The sequence below is a fragment of the Ambystoma mexicanum genome, chromosome 7p (genome assembly GCF_040938575.1).
Source record: "Ambystoma mexicanum isolate Mex_15411 chromosome 7p, UKY_AmexF1_1, whole genome shotgun sequence".
NCBI lineage: Eukaryota > Metazoa > Chordata > Amphibia > Caudata > Ambystomatidae > Ambystoma > Ambystoma mexicanum.
In genome coordinates this window covers 9,612,004-9,629,662 of record NC_090939.1, presented here as the reverse complement: position 1 = coordinate 9,629,662, position 17,659 = coordinate 9,612,004, and the positions used below count along the sequence as shown (strand labels likewise).

The window sequence follows — 17,659 nt, the reverse complement described above, 5'->3', positions numbered from 1 at the left end:
GCCACTTGAAGAAAATGGTGGAAGGCGTCCCTTGTGGCAGAAACACAAACTGGCCCGCAAGGCCCCTCTTCTTGGTAGAGAGCTGCAACTTATGGGAATTTCTTCCATATGCTGAGGAACTGCGGAGTTCCAACGTTCAACTCCGGACTATGACCATTGCAGCAAATTAACACAGGATGACGTCAGACTAATAAATAATAATGTTGCATTTATATTGTGCTATGAACCCTCGGGCATCTGAGCGCTGCTAATTATTTACCAAGGTGGGTGGTGCTCATTTATCGACCTCAGGAGGATGAAAGGCTGAGTTTGGCCTGGCCGGGATTCGAACCTGCGTCAGCAGGCTCTGCACGGCTGTCAAAGTAAGCGCTCTACTCGCTGTGCTATCTGACCCGACTAGGCCACAGAATGGTTCCAGGACTGTTCAGCATGCTTCCAGCGGCTGGATCTCCAAGCAGCAGTCAGGACTGGTTATTTAAGAGGTCTGAAGACAGGCATGGCTTCCCCGGGCAAGTGAATGAAGGTGCTGCTGGCGAACGTCCAATGACGAACTCCTGGCCTTCAGGGGACTGCTCTCCTTTGTAAGGATCTTGGCCCCAATAATGATCTGTTGAATGGAACCTCTTCTTATCCAGAATCTATGCTGGATTTGCCCACAGCCCACCAATGGCAAGCTTCTGCACCATTCAAACTTGGCAAGGGCTGTCCAATCACGACAGCCTCTGCCCAGCAGCACACTCTGGCATGAATGTGGACTGAGTGCAGACAGACCCATCCCCCACATACAGCCCCACACAGACCACCAATGTGCCAGGCAAGGGCTCACCATATATATAAAATTCAGCCACGCTAGGACAAGAGGATGAGCAAACTAAAATATCCATACTGGAAATATAGTTCAACTTGCAATAGTTTGCTGGTCTTAGTCAGGCACTTGTGAAAGACCTTGTTCTACATTTGGTTCCAGATTACTTTTTTGATGGGATTCTGAAGCTTATGCTTGGAACATTACCCCTGGTGTCACTGGTGAGTTCCTGTCGAGGTACCCCATTGGAGAACTGTAAATGTACTGTGATGGCATATTGAATCTGTTGCCTGCATGTATTTATTTTCCTGTGTAAGCTTCTTAGGGAAGCATGGTAAAACCTTTTAATTGAAGCTGAAATTGGAACTTTGAAATCTGGCCTGTCGTCATGTGCGTCTGCACAGGACGCCTTCCCTGTCTGTGATTAGTTACTTTATTGGGAAGACCTGGAACAATAAATCTATTTGTTACTGATTCTCTTTTGGCAACTTTCGCTCCATATTCTATGGACCCCCGAGACATTTTGCTTTTTTTTTTTTTAACTGGTCCGCTTCACTGCCCTGGCCTTTTGCTAATTTGTTATGTGTAAATTTATCAGTCCTTCAGACTTTCAGTACTGGACAACTGATTCCCTTTTTGTCTTTTTACTTTTTTACTTGTTAACTTTAACAGCGCACACATCTTAAATTGCAGTGCAGTGGGGATACTTTTGTATTACCCTAGTTTTTTACACTTGGGATTTTTGGTTTCTTTTAAATGGGCTGCGATGAATCGAGGGCATTCCTCCCTTCTCCCCAAGGGGGAGGGAGCCTCTCCCTACGAGGCTAGGGAGGAGAGTCTCCTAGGGGTCCGTCTGGTCCCACTCCACATTCATGGTGCCAGAGAGTCTGGGTCTTTGGCATGAGTGAAACCCACAGTGCTCCCTGATTGGGCCGCTGCTGGCTGTTTTAATGGTGCAGATCCTGGTGGTCAGTCATAACATCGAGAAAGAAAAGTCGAATTACAATAAATTTGAAAACTTAATGTTGGGGGGAAAAAAAAATCATTCTTTATTTTTTTATTCATATTTTTTTGGGTGTTCCGCATGTAAAAAAAAGGTCAAAAAAATAAAAAGGGGGGGTTGGGGTGGAACCCCCCATTTTGAATAAAAAACGTATTAAAGAAATTTGATTTTTTTTCGACATTATTTTTTTGACATTTTTGCATTCGATTTTATGACTATAAACCGCATATCCTCATTGGTGGGCTTGGACTAGCTTCCAGCCAGAATTTAGGATAACAGGACTTCTGCAGCCATTTCTTCAGATCAGTGTTGTAGCCAAGTATCCTGTGTAGAAGAGCAGCCGACTGAGGATCCATGGACGCGCCCCCGCCCCAACAGAGTCCAGGCATCCCTTCCTGCATTTGACCTGGAGAAGCCCTGCTGGACTACCTGATCTACAAAGGTCCAGAGCGGTGCTTCAACCATTGGACTGGTGGGACCAACCAGTCTGGACTCATTCTCGAGGATCCCGCTGTTCGCATTCTTGGTTTCCCTGGACCACCTGCCTGGTGGACTGACCAGCTCTCCAGTGCGCTACCTTTTGAAGAATCGTCAGCGTTGGTTCATAGTGATAATTTCGACAAAAAAAATGTCGAAAGTCAAAATTTCGAAAAAAGAAAAAAAATGTCGGAAAAAAAGTTTTTTTTAATGCATTTTTTTTTCGAAATGGGGGGGTTCCCCCAACCCCCTTTTTTAAATTTATTTTTTATTTTTTCCCTTTTTTTAACTCCCGAACCCCTAAACTAAATATATAATTAAAAAAACCAAAGTCGACATTTTTGTCTGTCGACATTTTTTTGTCGAAATTATGACTGCCCACTGTCAGCGTTCCACATTTGTCATCGGATCTTCGGTGGTGGCCAGCTCGTGCTGCAAGTTGCTTCTTGCCAAGTTTCAGCTACCCAGTATCAAGAGCACCTACCCTGGAAGGTGGTCTTCAGCCGCAACTAGAAAGATGCCTGCTGACGTCTGTGTGCAGTAGCCGTTGCTGGAACTTGCCTTCCCCTGTCTGGTCAACTGTCCGTAAGAGGTCTGCATCGGTGCCTTCTACATTTCTTCTTCTCAAAGGGTTGCACTCTGCTCCTGGAACTAACCGTAAGAATCCTTGCACCTGCAGGTCCTAGGCTCTGGGCTTCTCATACCTGACCCAACGTTGGGAAATCCTACCTCCAGCAACCCCAGAAATACCCCCCCGCCCCTCATCCAACCCCCCCCACCCCCTCCTCCGTCAAATACATGGACTCCTGGGAAAACCTGAGTCGGCGGGTAAGTAATTGCAACGCATTCACCTCCCCTGTTCTCCTTGGAATAAACCTTAAAATAAACTTTGGTTGCTACATTCCAATGCTTTTTGATGGTTTGATCGAAAAGCTGGTATCTGAAATTATATTTTACATACCTGTAACTTGTTGAATATCTTCTGGAACATTTTCACCACTTAAAGAACTCTTCCTACATCTGTCCCGTCTCCTAAGAAGCTTTGTGACTTTTGGGCTCAAGGACCCATAGGTCATAGGTATTGCACTTAGTAAAGTTAGGGCATCTCTCTTGTGAACTGGTTTCATTCCACTGCATCACTATTTACCTTTCTTTTTTTTTTTTTTTTTTTTTTTTTTTTTTCTTCCTACGTTATTGTACGCATTCCTAGAAAACTAAGGCAACTGTATATATGTTTGATAATTGAGTATTGTGTGATATAACTACCTGCTTGATTCCCTTTTTCTAATGTTTTTTCGGGCCTATTGTACAGTATTTTTATACTTGCTTGTCTAAATTTAATTGTGTGCTTCGAGTGGGACTCATTGTGAACCCTTGGCCCATTCCTTTTCTCCTGAGACTAAGCCTTGACCACTTTCCATGCTTATTTTGATATGGTTTGGCTAACCTCAGAGTACCCCTGTTCACTATAGCTAGGGGTGGCCTCCTAAAATCTGTCCACCAGGCCAGATTCTAGAAATCCATCTTAACAATGATCACAAGTCCGATCAATGACTTTTCCATACTTGTATTCCTTTCTATTGACATCCTTCTCTGTCTCTTAGGATGCAGCGACACAGAAAGTCCTTTCCGTAACCTGTACAAGGCCTCGTATGACAATATGGCGCATTACCTCCAAAAGAAGGAAGAGCGAATTCTTGAACAGAAACAAAAGAAACGGAAGGGTGCGCAGCAGGAAACCACTCAGCAAACCAAAGTACTTCATCCGGTAACACCCTCTTCATGACGATTCCCGCTGATCGGCTAAGCCAAGCATTGCTGCCATTGCACCCTTTTACAGACACTGGACTCCCAAAGAGAAAGTGTGAATAGCATTGGGTGCTTGCTCGTATCTGGCGTGTGGTGGATACCCTCCACATCTGAGACCCCTATGCAAGGCTTTGCTAGATCACCGAAGATGTGCAGCGCATGCCTCTCCACCGTGACCTGTACCCCACTAATTCCCCTCAAGGAAAACTCCTATGTTTGCCTTGTTTTTTGCAGCCATTCTGGAAGTGAACCAAGTACTTTGGAGATGTTGGGTCTGCTGCTGACCACCAGTTTACATGCCCGGAGGAGGAATAGCACTGTTTTGCGGCATACCCTGAACCCTGCTGGCAAGGGCTAGGCGTATGTATGACTAGGAAGAACTAACTGCACGCTGGAGCGGACTAAATCTGTAAAAGAAACTACAATCGTTCTGTGCTAGTGCCAGAAGTGCAGCGTATTGGCTGTGAAGCCCAGTGACCTGGCTTCCTTGTGGTGATTGTGTTGAGTGAGTCACCGGGCCTCTTTCTTCAGCGGGGCGAGTCCTTCGAAGCTGACACTAGCCTGAGTGCGTTTGAAATTTTAGGTATGAAGTTTGAATGAAAAATAAAACTAGACCACCAGTCTGTTGTATGATTTTCTTTAAATGTCTGTCTTGGTTGTTGGGTTCCGTCTTGTAATTCTGGACCTAGACCCTGGTTACAGAAGGATCTCTCCTGGGTGTGTTAGAGGATGTTGGCCAAGCATTTTTATTTCTTTGCTTTTTCTGCAGTACTAGGCTGAGAAAATGGATGTAATGCGGGGACCTCTCACTTGGCTCAGCAAGCGGCTACCTTTCAATGATGTACGCTACCAGTGGGTGTCGGACCGCGGAGTAGCACACAGCACATCACAAAAAACTGCACTGTTCTTCAGCTGCTGTACTTGCAAACACATTGCAAGAACATCTAGTCTTGCAGTTCCCATCCACTGTTTGCCTCCTCGAAATCATGCATATGTTCTGCATTTAAATCAAACCCGCCTCTGCCCCCCAGCCCTTACTCTTGGTACTGGTTGCGGCACAGGATTTGCGGTCTCCTCCCTGCCAGTGGGCAATAAGCAGCAGGGGGCAATAAGCAGCAGGGGGCAGGGGCTAATGACCTGTGCTGTCATGTTCCAATCCCAAATGATCTCTTGTAGAGTAAGGCCTCCCTCTGTATCCTGTGAGGATACCCTATACATGTGAGGTTGGCCATATAGGATGTGGTCCTGTCCTTTATTCTACAAAAAATAATTACATTACCAATTTAGGGTTCCTGTTCATCTCTTTTTTGGATTTCAAAACATGTTCTAAAATAAATCCAAGACTTGAGAAGCAGCCCCTTCCATCTTATGCCTTCCCTTCTCTGACCGGTGCTTCAGATGTGGTCAGAAACGACCGCTCATGAAATGCAAGTTAAGGGGTTGGGCGTCAATTACACTATGTACCATGTAAGAAGGGGCCAGCATATTGTACCGCATATCGTACCGGTGGCAGTTATTGGAAACAGTTGGTGGTCCTTAAGATGCACTACATGAATTGTATATCTAGGTGTCCTTGGGGTGGTCTGATTTGGCCAGTAGCGCTCATCTTCCATAGAATCATAGGACGTGAGATCAACAAAAGGCTACCAGACCCCCCCCATTCCATGCCCACCCCCACCTAGTGCAATGCTGGGACATTTCCCAGCCTCCTGCTTACTGCCGTTCCTCTTCCAGTGATAAGCCCCCCTGAAGGGAACATGCAGCCGACCCCTCTTTCCCATCTCCACCGTGTGAGAGTAGAAGGAACAGGACGGCATGACCATCTTCCTGGGCACCCCCTCTTCATCGAACTTCACATTGCATGGGCCACTTACCTCAGTAGCCCGATTTTGCTTATTACCTCAGCTGGCAATATCATGCGAGTTGTGGCAGCAGAGATTGTTGCAGAGTTTTCCTCAACAGGACAGTCTCTGGGCATTACACTCAGTGCCACAAGACCCTTCTAGCCCTGCCCAAAATGAATACTTCCCATTCTTGCTACTGCTTGTTTTAAAGGGAAGCGAGAAACGGTACCATAAAACCGATCTTGAATCCTCTGCTTGGCTCTCCCTAGTTTACCAGGTGTTAACTTCCCCTTAGTTCCCAGTGCTGTATGGGTTGTGTTGCATATATGACCACACTTCATGTTCTGTGGCACTAGCGTAAAATGAATTAAAAAAAAAACCTTTCCATTGGCGACGTGTCAAAGCCAATAAATGGCATTCCCGCCACACTAGATGACTGCTTTCTGTGCTGCCGCTCTTGAAAAACACAAGTGGTGACGTAGATGACCTTTCCAACTACAGGCCGATGTCTAACGTCCCCTACCCAGCAAAACTTCTAGAAACCTACGTATATAAACTAACCCAAGAACACGTAGAAAAACACCACAGCTGGACCAAGCTCAAATCGGTTTCAGACCAGCGAGAGGAACGGAAACGGCACTATCCATCTGGGAAGACCGCAAAACTAATGCAGACTCAAACACTACCTCAGCCCTCATTCTGCTCGACCTCTCTGCAGCCTTTGACGCAGTTAGCCATGACACCTTGACCAAAACACTAGAAGACATAGGCATAACAGACACAGCACTATGCTGGACCAAATCATTCCTAGCAGACAGAAACCGTATGGATAAAACCTTTCAAATCCACTCCACGAGATAACAACTGGAGTGCCACAAAGATCGTCACTATCTACACTATATTTCAACATCTATCACACTGGCCATCAGAATCTTAAAAAAATACAACATTACATGTTACAACTACGCAGATGACACTCAGATAATCTACAAAATCAAAGACACCGATGCCGACCACTCAACCCTAACAGACTGTCTGAAAGAAGTCTTCAACTGGATGGATACCAACAACCTGAAAATCAACCCAGGAAAGACCGAAATCATGATCGTATCCAAAGACTAAGAGAACAAAACCACCATCCCATGGCCTACGGAAATGGGAAACGCACCAACACCATCGAAGGTAGTAAAAAATCTGGGAGTCCTAATGGACAACACCCTAACCCTGGAACCACAAATGAATGCAACAGTGAAGAAATGCTTTTTCCTCCTCCACACAGAGAGAAGAATTCTACCTTTCCTCTCCTTCACACACAAAACACTCACTATCGTCGCCCTAATCATGTCAAAAATCGACTATGCAAACGGCCTCTACCTCGGAATACCAGAATACCTCCTGAAGAAACTGCAACAGATCCAAAATGCAGCAGCAAGACTACTCCTCAAACTATCCAGAAAGAGACCACATCACTCCAGCCCTAAAAACACTACACTGGCTCCCAGTAAAATGCTGCATCAACTTCAAAACAATGTGTATAACGCACAGGGCAATCAGCGGACAAGGATCAGAATTCTTACAAAAGAAAATAAGTCTACAAACCAATGAGACCCCTCCGATCAAGCAACGAAATCCACCTGGAACTTGAACCATAACTTAAGAAAAAACTTGGAGGCACCTCCTTCTACCACTTAGCCGCAAAAACCTGGAACAACATCCCAAAAGTAATAAACACTTGATCACCTAAAATTCATGAAATCACGAAAAACCTTGTTCTTCAACACCACGGACTAAATCTGGAAACAAAACCGGAAAAAGGGTGACTTAACTGGAAAGGACAGGGACATCCCCGACCCAAGAGGGTAACTCCCACAGCACCTGAACGGGTGACACCGGATAGACTGGAACACAGTCGGCATGCATGGAAACTGAGTCAACTACCCCAGACAATCCCACCTAACACTTTCGCCCACCCCTTAGTTACCGCCAGGCACCACAATGATGTGGAATTGTCGAGATGTTGGCAATCACCACATTACCTGAGAGGTTGATATTGACAGGTGCACTGGCCACAGGAGTAAGAAGGGAGGATAAGGGGAGCTATGAGAGAGCATGTTAGAGGTGGGGACCAGAGAAGTAAGGAACCTTATATGCCAGTCAGACCCAGATCAGGACAGAGCCGCATCAAGGGGAGACTACGCAAGCCGAGCGCCTCAATTCAGGATAGAGACACAAACTAACCAACCCCACTAACAATTTCCCTTTCTGCATACACCCTCAAACTCCAAACCAAACACAACCAAAACCTACAGCACAACAAGTTGCACAAACCTCACTACATCGCAACAGCAAACCAAAAACAGTCTTGCACAACATTACACGATGACTACTGGCCGCCAAAACCCCAGGCCCAGCCAACGGACCCACCGGGCTGAGGCTGCCAACAGCACATCACTGCTCTCTTGTACTTTTCCTGCTTCCTCCCACTAACTCAACCTCCCCTCCACTTTCAGAGCCGCCAGGGGACCACTCCGGTGGTGATAGTGCACGGTACAAATGTCCTTTAACATTAACTCATTCTTCAGGCTCAGCGTCTCCATGTGTGGACACTCTCTGATCAGACATCGCTGGTGCTTTAACACACTTCCACCTCCATCACTTACCCTCCGGCATGTGTGTGCTAGACCCGTGTCTCTCAGCTCAATCACTGTCCCTCCGGCATGTGTGTGCTAGACCCGTGTCTCTCAGCTCCATCATTGTCCCTCCGGCATGTGTGTGCTAGACCCGTGTCTCTCAGCTCCATCACTGTCCCTCCGGCATGTGGGCTTTAGACTCGCGTGTCTCAGCTCATCACTGTCCCTCCGGCATGTGGGCGCTAGACCTGCGTGTCTCAGCTCCATCACTGTCCCTCTGGCATGTGTGCGCGCTAGACCTGCGTCTCTCAGCTCCATCACTTTCCCTCCGGCATGTGTGCGCTGGACCCGCGTGTCTCAGCTCCATCGCACTCCTGGCATGTGGGCGCTGGACCCGCGTCTCTCAGCTCCATCATTGTCCCTCCTGCATGTGTGCGCTGGACCCGCGTCTCTCAGCTTCAGCACGGGCTGCAGGTGTCCTGGAGTGTGCCCTTTATGGGTAATTCTGTTTTCTTAATTGCAGGACCTGGTTGCTCTAGGCGGGGTATTCGCTGAACCTCCCTATGCCGCTACACACACTGCACTAACACAGTAGCGATAGCTGGTAGCTTTCAGAAAGTTTTATTATACAGCGGCAGCCATATGCTTTATAAGAAACTAGCACATTCTGGTGAGATCAACCCAACAAACCGATCTATGTACTCAACCCTACAGATTAGGGGTATATCAGGCACTTGTTTCCTTAAAAATGTGCATATACCTCACAAAATAAAAATGGGGAGTAAAAAACAGCAAACTGGCTTAGAAGAGCGTATTCCTGTGCTTTCATACACACAGCCCTACACGTGTTTGGGAAAGTAGTGTGTGTAGTGCACAAGCAGCAACAATCCTTATTACTGCTGATCTGAAGGGGTACACCTGTACCTATGCATGAATAACTAGGTGCAAAGAAATATCTATTACATCACATTTCTGTTTATAGTTCTACTTGCTTATTAAATACTCCCACCAGTAATGGATATTACTTATTTACTTCCTGGTAAATAATGTTACTTCCACATTGGAATCTTATTGGGAGCGCGGCTTGTACTGCATCTAAACTGGCAAGTGAAAGGGGTAATTGCTGGTTTGAGCCATCTCCCTCAATACTTGCTATGAATTGTTTGACTAATGAAGCTCATTCCTATACCAAGAGTTTGCTGCATGGACCAAATAAAGTGTGTGACCAAAGTCCAATGTCGGAGAAAAGTTGATCAGTCTGACCTCATGCACTAAACCCACTGACTCTCAATATGTCGTAATATTCTCTAGAACAATACATACACAATGGAAACGTCTAGTTCTTCCATATTATGCTTTTAATCTGCAAAACAGCCAGAATGTGTTTCGACCTTACAAAGGTCTTACTCAGGGCTGTTGTGCCACACAAGACATACAGATATATTAATTGAAACAAGTCACAATTGATGTAGTCAATAACATATACATAAAAGGATACACAGGACAATTACTTGCGAAAGCCAAGGTTCTGTTTTGTTCTAGAGAATATTATGAAATATTGAGTCAGTGGGCTTTGCGCATTCGGTCAGACTGACTAGCATTGCACTGCATCTCCTCTAGCATTGCTAGTGGTGAGGCATGGTGAGTCAGGTTGACGGGCATTGCACTGCAACTCCTCTAGCATTGCTAGTGGTGAGGCATGGTGAGTCAGGTTGACGGGCATTGCACTGCAGCTCCTCTAGCATTGCTAGTGGTGAGGCATGGTGAGTCAGGTTGATGGGCATTGCACTGCAGCTCCTCTGGCATTGCTAGTGGGGAGTCAGACTGACCAGCATTGCACTTCATCTCCTCTAGCATTGCTAGTGGGGAGTCAGACTGACGAGCATTGCACTGCATCTCCTCTAGCATTGCTAGTGGGGAGTCAGACTGACGAGCATTGCACTTCCATCTCCTCTAGCATTGCTAGTGGGGAGTCCGACTGACGAGCATTGCACTTCCATCTCCTCTATCATTGCTAGTGGGGAGTCAGACTGACGAGCATTGCACTGCATCTCCTCTAGCATTGCTAGTGGGGAGTCAGACTGACGAGCATTGCACTTCCATCTCCTCTAGCATTGCTAGTGGGGAGTCCGACTGACGAGCATTGCACTTCCATCTCCTCTATCATTGCTAGTGGGGAGTCAGACTGACGAGCATTGCACTTCCATCTCCTCTAGCATTGCTGGTGCGGCGTCAGACTGACCAGCATTGCACTTCATCTCCTCTAGCATTGCGGGTGCGGCGTCAGACTGACCAGCATTGCACTTCATCTCCTCTAGCATTGCTAGTGGGGAGTCAGACTGACTAGCATTGCACTGCCATCTCCTCTAGCATTGCTAGTGGGGAGTCAGACTGACTAGCATTGCACTTCATCTCCTATATCATTGCTAGTAAGTCAGACTGACCAGCATTGCACTGCAGCTCCTCTAGCATTGCTAGTGCGTAGTCAGACTGAACAGCATTACACTGCAGCTCCTCTAGCATTGCTAGTGGCGAGGCATGGACACTTGACGCTGAACAATGCGACTAGCCTGAGCTCTTGGTTTGCACATCTCGACCAGTGCTTTTCTTTTTTCAAATGTAACTGTTATGACCCAACATGTCCTACTATTAAAGTAGACGGGTGGCTTTATTGCCACACTCCGCATGGCAGACATGCCTGCCTACTTTGGGTGCAAGTGCAGCATATGCAGGCTAGCGTGGGGGACGGGGGGGGGGGGGGAGCAGCAGCTTTAGGGTGATGGCAGTAGAGGAGACTGTTATGATGCTTCACTGCAATGGGGTACAGACTGAATGAAATCGAGGGTTTGGCTCAGATGCCATACAGGTGGCAGTAGTAGCAAGCCCCATCTCCTCTGAACGCAGTCCCTTACATGCTTACTCGGTCTACAAAGAATTCTTCTGTTGCCTAACTTTATATTGTGAGCGGTCACCCTGCAAACAGCACATTTGAGCTCATGTAACTCCCCTCACCAACCCTCCCTCGCCAAACTATCACCCTGTTCTGTTCATTAGGTGTGTGTTAAATCCACCAGTTTACTTCTGGAACCCACCACTAGATGGACAACTGTCTAGTGAGGGGGCAGGGGAAATGAGTAGAGTATATAGAAAAGAATAAAAATCATGACCAAAAACAACAACAAATGGTTTGATGATGAACTGGTCTCCCTTAAAAGGACATCTCACATTCTAAAACACTCATGGAGGAAATCAAAGTTGCCGATGATAGATGGAAATGTGAAAGTCATAGCAGATGCTTTCAAGGGACCATTGTAATTAAGAACAACCTATACTACTACAACATCATCTCTTTTGCACAATGCAAGTCGACAGAGGTTTTGAAAATGTGCAATGAACTAATCTCTCGACAACAAACTAGTAATTGACCAAACTCTGAGGGTCTGGTAGTTTCTCTTGCTAGGGCCCTTCACATCCTCCTGGGATCTCTTTGAGCTAGATTTATGAACCCTTAACATCAAACCTTCGGCTTAAAGTGCCTGCCAGTGTTTTTTCAAAGCAGTCTTCTGAGAGTTGTTGAATTGCTTGGAGCTGTAAGTGCGCTACGGGTGTGATTAAAAATGTCTTAACCAGGTCTGCTTTTTAAAATGTATTTTTTTAAATATTTTGAGATCAAGAAGCATATAAGGCTCCTACTGCATATACAAGAACAAATGAAGATAAGAAGATGGAACAAGTAGCTCATTATCAGAGCCACTTATAGTGTGATAAACATTCTATAACCTAATGCATAAAATGCAGTTTAAGTTCAGGAAACATGTTTTACACAACTATGAGCCTACCTTAAACAAACAGAAGACGTGCAGGACAAACATGAAAGCAAGGGATGGAAGATGATTACCGAGATAAACGATGAAGGCAGAATGTTATCCTTTCTACTGTCTAGAAGTTTTCTAAAAATTTTAAGAATGGCTGCCATTTCAATTAATGTTTCAGCTGTAAAAATGCGGTCGTAGAATTACTTTTTTCCATTCTATGGATATTACACACTGTGTTCCACCATATTTTAATATGTTAACATCTTTCCAATTAGAGGTTAAAGCTTGAATAGCTATTATCATTAAGAGGTTAAACAGATAACATTTTTTTTTGTCAATTTATGGCTGAATAACGGTACTGCCAAGATAAAGCAAAATAAGGCAGATATCTTGTTGCAGGAGAAAAATATGCTTGAGTTTTCCTACATTTCCCCAAAATACTTTAACATCAGCACATTCATAAATGATGTGTTTGAAGGAGCCTTGAGTTTGATGGCAGCTCCAGTTGAAGGAGCCCCTCAGGGACCCTCGCGTATGGAAACGAGGCACAATCACCACACACAAACTGATACGTCAGACACAAGGTTGTATTCCCAAAATCTAGGGTTTATTGCAAAGAAAATAGTCTCAGTTGGCCAACTGGTCTCACGCCCTGCGACGTGTCGATCAGACCTCGGGGGACGCAAGAGCCCCGGAGATAGTACAACAGTTACATATATACAGAATGAGCATCTTGTAATCAGTAGCAACACACTCTATACCGCCCCTAATACATTTCCTTTGAACTAAGCATGATGATTGACAATAGTGACGAGTATGACACCTTCAAACATTCATTTAGTAACAGTCTGCAATTTTGTAAGCCCACAGACACAAGTCTTTGTTTAAAGGAACACAATGCTTCTGTTTTCGTGAACAAGCTGCGCGTAGGGGAGAGACACATTCCAGGCCTTGCTATCTCCTAGTTTCTATTTGTGTGCTGGGGGTCAACTTGCTCTCCAGAGCTCCAACGGGCTTAGGAAAGTGGGGGCCGCAAAGAAGAGCATAATTCAAGTCATTTAATGCTCGCTCTAACATTTCTACTTTGCTACCGAGACTGGCTGGCACCTGCTGTACTGATTAGAATGCCTTGCTGCTCACTCTTCAAGGATATGTGTGGGAGGAGACCGGGCATTTCTGTCTGGGTTACTGCGTTGTGTTTCAACATGCCTCTCGCGGCCTTGCATTATGCACCAGCGAAGCAGAATAATATTTCAGCAAAGCAGTGTTACATGAAGCTAAGGCAACGTTCGAGGAAATAAGCTAGAAAACAAAATAGCGATTTTTGTTCACCTTAAAATGGCCGCAACTCAGTGCATATTATAGGTAGGCAATGTATGCAACAAAAATGCCATGAATATTCCTAGTACTGCTACTAGGATCGCAAATAATTTCCATCCCCATGTTCGTAATACTTCCCAGAAGCAGGAACTTATGTTCAATTCCCAGCCTCCTTCAGGGGGGTGAAGATCAGAGCTCAGAACGTGCAACTTTCTTATCGCTCCAAAAATTGTGCGGGAGGAGTCACTCACAAATATGCAACACGCTGATCCCACGATTTTGCAAACACCACCACGATCAACCAGAATTATATCTAGAGCCATTGTATATTGGAGTGACATTAATCTAATTCCTTTTTCCTCGAGGGTCATATTATATAATATATCTGTTCCATTTATTGTTTCCTCTAATATTCTTGACAGTCGTCTTATAAGAGTTTATTGCTTGGCCCCAGAATGGTATGAATGATTTTGCTATAGCCTCTGCAATCAGACCTCCTTTATCATTTCGTCAAGGTCGTGACCTGGCCAATTTGGCTATGTCTGCTGTTCTTGAAGGAATACCCCAGGGAATAGAAAGCCCAAGTAACAAGTACCTCCCCAGTTTCTAGGCAACTAAGGATATGCTTTTTCTCCACAAATAAAGTAAACCGGGTCTCGTACATAAATTGGCTCTACCTCCTTCTCAAGGAATGCTATGTTTTTAGTTTTGAAATAACTCCAACTCTTTTACCCTAAAAGCAAACTTTGGTGGTCATGTTTCATAACTGTGCTGCTGAAAACCAATGAACTGAATGTCATTACAAGTGACTAAACTGATGGAGGTTCCTTGTGGAAATAAATGAACTTGAAGAAAAGAAAATGTGTTTCCAAACAATGTCAATAAAACTGTGAACACAAACTCCAGAATGTCTCAAGAAGATGAGTCTTTTGAATGAAGCACACTTGAAAAAATAGTTGAAAACACAGAAATAATCTTTTGTTTTCTTTAAAATGATACTCTTTCCTTAATCAGTTAATTCCATTTCATTTACCTCTCTTTATGGAAATAGTTCAACAACCAAAGGAAATACCATTTAATGTTGAGTGCAGTTTTAAAGTAAAGTTATTCCTCAAAAACATCTTTGCATGTAATGAGATGCATTTGGAAGATTCCTCATATAATATGGTAAACAAGTCTTATATATTTTCCTCTTTGTTAAAAATACCTGGGCTCAAAAATAAATATCCTTCTTGGTGCTGCTTTTAAAAAACAAAGTTGCCTGTGCAGTCATTAACTTTAATAGCCTTTAAATATCATGTTTTCATGACTTAATCTCTGATGAATGAGTTTGCCATGTAAAAACACTGGCTTCACAACACGACATCTTTTAATCCTTGCACTTCAGAGGAGAAAATAACAGAATATAAGGCTAACTTTGGCAGTTCATTTAGATTAATTACATAAAAAGTACTTAGCTTATTTCTTGCTTTAGAAGACCTCTCAGCATTTTCTTCCACAGGGAAAATTAATTTCTTTAGAGTAGATGTAACTTGAATGAGTTGTTTCTTTTTCTTTTAGTGTTGAAGATATTTTCTTATGAGTTTTCCAAGGCCCAAAACATAGGAGATAAACAGAAACATGACCAGCTCAGGAAACTAAACTAATGAAAGGCAGTTTAGAATGTTGGGAGTCACACCATTGTCAACCTGCCACCCAATCAGAACTCCTGCCTCTGCCCTCCATCTTGGCTTGGGGTATCTGCAGTACTCTGAATATGGAAGTTAAGGCCCAACCATTTTAACAGTGAAAGGACTATATTTAGTTTTTAAACCTAACAATGAAATAAACAAAGAACATAAGGATAATAATTCTTTAATTACCACCTATTTACTATGGAACCTGACAATAGAAAGCCCAAGTAACAAGTACCTCCCCAGTTTCTAGGCAACCAAGGATATGCTTTTTCTCCACAAATAAAGTAAACAGGGTCTCGTACATAAATTGGCTCTACCTCCTTCTCAAGGAATGCTATGTTCATGCATCTGGTGAATGTTCCCACCAAGTAGGAACTCTTCTTTCTCAAACAAAAGGGGACAGAACGTGGACTATAAATTCATGTTTGTTTTGTCTAGCTGACCAGTTTCACTCTCGTTCCATTTCCCATAATACAATGCACTCAAAGAGGCGTAACATGCAGAACTCAATGGCAGGGGCTGCACATACTAACCAATCCCCTTACCACCATGCTGCGGCAAGTGGGCACAAACCCAGTAATTATTTGTCCTTAATATTGAGTGTCATGTTCATTATTAGCAATAATGTGTTATTCCCATACCCTTCCCTAGGTCTCTCTTCCATTGGGGATAAGGTGTAGGAAATTGCATGGACTGGGCTTTCCGCCGTGGAAATGTTTATAACAGGCAAGAGAACTTCTAACAGGTGCATTTCTTCCAAGTACCTTAATACCCGTACTGTCATTATTGGGACCAATGTACTCATTATACACATCGTTAAGCTCAGCATACAATTTTTTTCGACCATTTCCTTTGTGTAACCTTCTATGCGCTATGTCTAATTCATTATCAGCAGTGGTGCAGGAGAGGGCAGATGCTGGTTCCGGCATTTCTCTCTCACGGCTCTTCTTCAACAATGTTTGTCGTGAATATCTCTTCGTTGCACTCGTTGGAATGTCAATAAGTTCGATAAATGTCAACAGTCTGTTCTGCCAGTTCTTAGCAGCCTGGATTGCTACATGCTGGGCAAGATCTCTGTGCGTCTGCACATTGCTCAAAAGAACTCCAGGGCAGTTATCAATTGCCTTCGTACCATGTGTGCCCCGTTTGTTCGTGCATGTTCAGGACACATGGATTTTATGTTAGCACCGAGGAGCCTCGTTTATTGGGCTGTCCTAGTTGCACAACCCTCACGCCACTCTCCTCTAGGCCTCCGGTTCCTACTACATCCGAGAATAGGAAACGGAGGCAACAAAAAGATCAACAGAGATGTAGGTTTGATCACTCCTTCTTCTGAGGCCGCAAATTATATCGCCTCGCTCCTGGTGTTGTGTGATCAATGAATAGTGCGGATGCACTTCCAGACTCAAGCTCTGAGTCAGCCTGTGGCGCAATAGCAGATGATGGTGGGCGCCACACTGATGTTGCAGCTTTCGTTTCAGGCTGAAGCCTCAAGTAAAGAGGGTGGGCACCAAAGTGGTACACGTTTAGTGTCTGTTAGCAGTGATGCAGGTTCTGCTGAATAACGTTGGGGCCCTCCTTGCCCCTCCCCTTTTACAGCAATCTTTTCATGCTTCGTGTCGGGATCAGGCAAATTTTGTGGCAAAGAACTGGCAATCATTTCTTTCGTTACTGGGACTGCTGTCTCTTTCTGCTCGTCCCGATCAGTCAGTTTTTCAGACGGTGATGGGACCTTCTTGGCGTGTGTCGCATGGATCCACGTCTTCCTTCCATCCACACGAATTGCCGTTTGCGTAGTTAGGAGGCTCAGATAGGGTGCACGCCATCTGGGTGCTAACAATGTCTTCCGCTCAAAATTCTTAATTAGCACCCAGTCTCCTGGCTCCAGTGCGTGTCCTGGGCCAGTGTATCATATTGGTAATGCCTCCTGCACCTGCTGATGAATCAAACGCAATTTTTGAATTAAAAGATTACAATAAATGCTGAGCACAGGGTATTCAAGTTCCCTCAGCCTTTTTGGCTGGGGTGCAAACCAAAAATTTGCCGGTCTCCCCATTACGATTTCGTACGGGGAGAGCCCAGTTCTTGCCTGCACAGATGTGCGCATGCATAGTACCGCTAGCGGTAATGCATCTACCCAGCTTAACTTGCTTCCTGCGCATATCTTGCTTATCTTGGACTTCAGAATGCCGTTGTGGCGTTCAATAAGACCGGCAGACATGGGGTGTCTAGAACAACAGAATCGTTTATCAATCTGGAGACCTGCACAAATCTGTAATA

At 44.7% G+C, this 17,659-nt stretch overlaps 1 protein-coding gene across 4 annotated transcripts in view; it reads left to right on the top strand.

The window, feature by feature from the left end:
* WDR4 (WD repeat domain 4) overlaps positions 1 to 17,659 on the top strand; it is a 210,759-nt gene that overhangs the window by 171,918 nt on the left and 21,182 nt on the right. For 2 of the 4 annotated variants that reach the window (XM_069635656.1, XM_069635655.1), the window contains exon 11: positions 3,890 to 4,714. The exons of the other annotated variants lie outside the window; for them this stretch is intronic. In XM_069635656.1, the coding sequence (XP_069491757.1) occupies positions 3,890 to 4,071 (182 nt within the window). In that variant the 3' untranslated portion in view covers positions 4,072 to 4,714. Of the gene's footprint in view, positions 1 to 3,889; positions 4,715 to 17,659 lie in introns of those variants that run through there. 4 annotated transcript variants of the gene reach the window in all.